This window comes from Sander lucioperca, chromosome 12, assembly GCF_008315115.2.
Source record: "Sander lucioperca isolate FBNREF2018 chromosome 12, SLUC_FBN_1.2, whole genome shotgun sequence".
In the NCBI taxonomy this organism is placed as follows: domain Eukaryota; kingdom Metazoa; phylum Chordata; class Actinopteri; order Perciformes; family Percidae; genus Sander; species Sander lucioperca.
In genome coordinates, this window is record NC_050184.1 from 2,265,941 (window position 1) to 2,272,201 (window position 6,261).

General features: G+C 40.1%; 1 protein-coding gene across 1 annotated transcript; it reads left to right on the forward strand.

Moving 5' to 3' along the window:
* The first annotated feature begins 4,005 nt into the window (after positions 1-4,005).
* Positions 4,006-5,286, forward strand: LOC116050891 (gastrula zinc finger protein XlCGF71.1-like). Its single transcript, XM_031301121.2, has one exon. The coding sequence runs from the start codon at positions 4,139-4,141 to the stop codon at positions 4,955-4,957; it is 819 nt and encodes a 272-aa protein (XP_031156981.1). The 5' UTR covers positions 4,006-4,138; the 3' UTR covers positions 4,958-5,286.
* Positions 5,287-6,261: the final 975 nt, after the last annotated feature.

A 6,261-nucleotide genomic window follows, 5' to 3' on the forward strand; every position in this document is an offset into this window, starting at 1 on the left:
ACAAGTTAAATAAATGATCGGTTCACTACTTTCACTGAATTTGGGTGTTTTATTCAACTTTATAGCTTTTTTGAAGAAAACCATTGATAGAATGTTGAAAACTACTTGTAAAAAGTTACAAAAAACGTTGGGAAAAGTGACAAAAACAAGGTGAAAAGCCACAAAAGTGTTGAAAAAAACCAACGTTGAAAAAAAAAAAAGTTTTGATTTAAAATTTTGACCCAGAAAAACAAAAAGTTGCATGGTCAACGGGAAGACAACAGAAGGGTTTAAAACAGAATATGTTTCCCTGGCAACATGTGCTCAGCAGCTTCTACACACATATATTACTATTATTGTTGTTGGACGATCCCGGCTAGTATGTAGTACTATGTCCTCCCGGGTCAAAATGAACACTTTTTTAGACACTGTTTTTCCCACGTTTTGCTTGCTTCTTTCAACGTTTTTTGGCTGTTTTTCAACTTTTTTGACACTTTATTCCTCCCATTACCACCAGTATATTCACCACTACAACACACGTATTAACACTAGTTTTAAACTTATTTTTGAATTCATGGTCAATAAACCTCATTTATATGAAATTATCTAATTTTTGTGTTAGAAAAAAGCAGAAACTATGAATGATTTGGACTAACAGTTAAGATCAGAGGAATGAAGGCAATGGATAGTCACAGATATGTCAAAGTTCAGTCAGGATAATGCTATAAAACTGTATAAAACACCCAAAATTCAATGAGAAGAGATGTCATCCTTAATTTCACTTGTGAAGAGCATCTTATGGAACCATCCATGTTATTTTGGGGCAAATTGGTTGAAAGAAACCCAAATGTTTCATCTAGAAACTTTGAAAAAACTTTGATAAATTTGAATTGAAGTGAATTGAAAACTGGTAAAATTTGACACCAGCAGAACAGGAGGGTTAAACTAGATTCTTCCATACAGTCCTGCAGATGTTTCTGACTGTGTCCCAACAAAGATAAAACAGAAAAGGCCTCAACTCCAAGCCCTGTCAGTCTAACAAACAGTACTTTTCTTTTACACTATACTCTTTACATTCTCTACAATCTAACCCCCAGTGCCCCAACCTCAGTCTACACCGTTTAACTGATGAGTCCTTACGGGACAGAGATGTACAGAAACATGTAATAATAACTGCAGGTTGTATAGAAAAGTCCCATATAAATCAAAAGAAGAATAATGAATCAGTCCCTCCAGGATTTCGCGATGTTGCGATCGCAACAATTCACGCAAATTCAACCAATCACCGTGAATTTGGTGCGGCTCGCAATTTTGACCAATCACCGGAGTTTCCCGCGACTTCAACCAATCCCAGCAGTCCCACGTGCCAGACTTTGCATCATTATGTGACTCTGAGAGCCACTGGCCAAGCAGGAGTGAGTTCATTTCCTTGTTTCTGATATGAAGACGAGACGTGCGTGACTCGAACATCTCACATTTACTAACAAAACGTACAGCGAAAGACATTTCAGACCGTCCAGCCAACCTGTACATATTTTAACATCAATGTACGCTGTAACGTTTTTTCACTCTAAAGCTGCTGCATAATACATCCAGATTTCAATCCTGTCGGCTCTCTGCAGCGGGCGGGGCTGCTGCTCAGTTTCCCCCACGACTGGCGCGTGCACACACACAAACACACACGGTGGTTGCAGGAAAAAACGGAGATGAGGCGTACACGATGACCTAAATTGAGGACAGCTACGCTCGTTATTGTAAGTGCAATTATAAGTTAAAGTCCAATAAGTACTTTATCAAACCGTATGAATGTGTCCCAGGCCAGGATAGGAAATTAACTAACAACGTTAAATATCAACAAACCACTGACACATATGTTCAAATTTGATTAATTCAATAAATTATTATTTTCTGTCCACCAGCCATTTTCATATTATATGAACATTTGCAGCATCCTGAGCCTTTTTGGTTACTGGGAAAACTTACAAAAACCCAGATTTATTTAGTCTACAGTCATTGAAGACAAACAAAATCAACATATCCTTAAATTTGAGGAACCGTCATCATAAAAGTATTGCTGAATAAATTTCAGTGTTGGATTTTGCCACGTCTAATGGAATTGTAGATGTTAAATTGTACAAATATTCACATTGTCTGTGTTTCAGCTTTACCTCAAGATATTCTGGAAGTGATTGTTGGTGAAGAGGACCAGCAGGAGCCAGAGGAGCAACAGGAGGAACTGTGGAGCAGTCAGGAGGGAGAGCAGATTCAAGGGCTGGAGGAGGCTGATATCACCAAGTTCCCATTCACTCCTGTCCCTGTGAAGAGCGAAGATGATGAAGAGGAAGCTCAGTCATCACAGTTTCATCAGAGACAAAATCAACACATGGAAACAGAAGGTAATTGTGACGTTTTGAAGGAGCACGGAGAACCTCCGTCAGGTTTGAGAAGTCATGTGACTGTGTGTTGATGTGATCACACAGCAAACGTTGCCGATTTTTGGCATTTTTTCACATAATCGGCATCGGCCAATATCCAGTATATCAAGCTGATTAATAGCCAGGCGCATCTGCGGGCAGCCTAGTGTTAAAAACATGAATAGGCGACATTTTTTACAGTGCGCCTAGACCAGCTGCCTCCAGCCCCTCCCCTCGCGAAGTCTTGCCGTGTGTCTGGCACACTCACTTCAGGCTCAGACGCTACCGTTAGTAGTAGCATGTTGCTGGTGTTCTTGCCTTGGGATTAACTGTACTAATAAAACCGTACAAAACACCGCGGCCACACCGCTGTGGAAACTCCCCGAATGTCATTTATCAGAGTCTGGTTGTTACCCCTGTCCGTGGCAGTCTCATCCACTTCTATAATGGAGCTAACTGGAGCTAACCGCTAACGGAGCTAACTGCTAACTGCTAACGGAGCTAACCGCTAACGGAGCTAATCGTTGCTAACAGAGCCTTCAGTTCTCCGTGCCTGTATCCATTAACTGCATCTATGGATTTGAGCACGAATAAAACCCTTAATTTTATTAAATTGGCTGGATGAGTTTTAAATTACAACTAAGAGTTATTTGAATGACAGAAATGTGCTCAGATAAGATCCTAATGAGGTCAACAGGACATGTAACAGTAGGATCCCCAAAACACAGATAAAACACTTCAACAAATGAACAATGATCTAACAAACAAGGTGAACAAGAACTGACTTTAGACAGCCCTAGTCTTATGTGATTCAACAGGAGTTAGGAGGAAATAGTGTTGTGATTAATAATATGTCACTTTCTGTGAAGCTTGCAGATTTGTATTCTCAGAAGTTTAATAAATGCTGCTAAGTGCACTAAACTTTTTCTTTCACTGAAAAGTTTATTTGACAAAGTTTATTTTCTTCTTACCTGTTTTGTTTATTTAATATATTTTTCATACATTATTTATACAACAAACCAGACCAGAAAATGAAATGAAGAATAAGATAAGCCTCAGGTATAATTGTCAGTTTTACAGCACTCAGGCTGAAAGTTAGAATGCAGAAACATGAAATACCGAGTAGTAATAAAGAGATTTGAATAGAGACTCTGTACTGTTGATGCTGTCTCTCTGTGTCTGTGTTAACATCTCTCTCTGTGTGTTTCCTGTTTCCTGCAGATGTGCAGCAGCTGTTGGTGGTTAAAGAAGAGATTCCCCCTGAGCAGCAGGAGTGTAGCTCCAGTGTGGACCAGCAGGAGCCAGAGCCCCCCCCACACATTAAAGAGGAACAGGAGGAACTGTGGAGCAGTCAGGAGGGAGAGCAGCTTCAAGGGCTGGAGGAGGCTGATATCACCAAGTTCCCATTCACTCCTGTCTCTGTGAAGAGTGAAGATGATGAAGAGGAAGCTCAGTCCTCACAGCTTCATCAGAGACAAACTCAACACATGGAAACAAAAGCTGATAGAGAGGACTGTGGAGGACCAGAACCAGCCAGGAACTCACATCCACTTTTACAACCAGAGACTGAAGACCAGACTGGAGACTCTTCTGATCCTGAGACTGATGACAGTGCTGATTGGAAGGAGACCAGAGAACCTCAGTCAGCTTTAAACTCTCTGAAACATGATTTAACATGTAAGAAAACATTCAGCTGCTCTGAGTGTGGGAGAAGATTTGATCGCAAGTCAAATCTGAAGAGACACATGAGAACTCACACAGGAGAGAAAACTTTCAGCTGTTTAGTTTGTAAGAAAACGTTTTTAATGTCTAGAAATTTACGGTTACACATGAGAATCCACACAGGAGAAAAGCCTTTCAGCTGCAGTGTTTGTAATACATCTTTTACACAGAGAGGAAGTTTACAAAAACACATTAGAATCCACACAGGAGAGAAGCCTTTTAGCTGCTCTGAGTGTGGTAAAGCTTTCACTTATAGTCAACACCTAAAGAAACACATGATAACTCATACAGGAGAGAAGCCTTTTAGCTGCTCAGTTTGTAATAAATCATTTACACAGAATGAAAATTTACAGAAGCACATGAGAATCCACACAGGAGAAAAATCTTTCAGCTGCTCAATTTGTGATAAAAGATTTGGCTACAAGTCAGATTTGAAGACACACATGAGAACTCACACAGGTGAAAAACCTTTCAGCTGCTCAGTCTGTAAGAAATCTTTTACACAGAGTGGAGATTTACGGTCACACATGAGAACTCACACAGGAGAAAAACCTTTCAGCTGCTCAGTCTGTAAGAAATCTTTTACACAGAGAGGAAGTTTACGGCCACACATGGCAGTCCACACAGGAGAAAAAAGATTCAGCTGCAGTGTTTGTAAGAAAAGATTTGCCTGGCGTTCTGATGTCAAAACACATAAATGTGTTGGTCCAATGGAAACAGAAGCTGATGGAGAGGACTGTGGAGGACCAGAACCAGCCAGGAACTCACATCCACTTTTACAACCAGAGACTGAAGACCAGACTGGAGACTCTTCTGATCCTGAGACTGATGACATGGATTAATGTTTGTACCTTTAAGTGCAAGCAAAACTTCAAACTAAAATCAAACTAAAATCTTTATGTATTAACATCTAGATAGAAGACATTATATTGTGTGGTAGGAAAAAGTACACTCTTATTTTAAATATGTTATTAGATATTGTTTTGTCTTGTAATGTATGTCATATAATCAATTATAATCAAAAAATCAGATAAATGCAACCACCCGATATTTTATAGGGCCCACACAAATATTCACTTCTTTCTAAGTAACGTATGTTTAGCAAGATTCACTATTAATCATGTATCAATATGGGAGTTTATTCAATACACATTGGGTTCATGTTTTAATTTTAGACCCAGCGACAGTGGGTCAGCGGACCGCTAACGTTAGACCCAGCGGACCGCTAACGTTAGACCCAGCGGCAGTGGGCAGGCATGCAAACTCCTCACTTTTCGGTGAAATTCACCGTTTGGAATTTCACAGTTCACAGTTTTATAATGAACCAAAATTATTTTACATCTCTCTTGTGTTCTGTGCTAATGCTTCCTATGCCACCCCAAATAACGACCAACAAAGAAACCCCGACCCCGCTGTACGCGTGCACGCTCACACACAGACATGCTAGGAGACATGCACAGTAAAGTTCACGGCTCGATCCGAGACCTAGACCTTATACATCCATGTCTGAGACTCACTGACAACATAATTTCTGGTAAGTAACGTTAAAACTAACGACACAGTATCCACTGCAGTTATCCACTAGTCAAGACACACATCATTATGAATGTATGACAGCAAACGCATAGACTTACTGAAGAAGTTATCGTTGATAATTAACGTGATAATTTGCTAATGTTAGCTAAGTTAACGTAATTTACGTGTTAGCTAACGCTGTTAGCTGACAGTCTCCTCTTCAGCTTGTCATGACAACATTAGCTTACGTTAAATGGGAGCTATGCCGTTTCTAAAATCATCTGACCAAAGGACTACAGTTGAAAATTAGCCAGCTGGCTAAAGGCCGTTTTACAGTAACTGTCGGTACACGATCCGTTCTGCCTGCACGATCCGTTCTGCACATGCGCAAGATAATACTGTTTTACGTATCCATACGACCTGCACGATCTGTTCCACGCTAGCCTATGGCTAGCCTCCACCGGGAAGCTAACGTTAGTTTAGCTAACAGCTAATTCAGCTAACCGCTAGCTGACAGCTAGATTCAGTCTAAAATAACGTTAACTCAAACGTAATGGGAAAAGCAGGCTACAGCTAAATTAAGACTTCACAGTAATAACAATAAAGACAAGTATTGAGTGATTGTATTTTA

Coding starts and splice junctions, on each gene's coding strand:
- LOC116050891 (XM_031301121.2), top strand. CDS start 4,139: ATGAGAACTCACACAGGAGAGAAAACTTTCAGCTGTTTAGTTTGTAAG.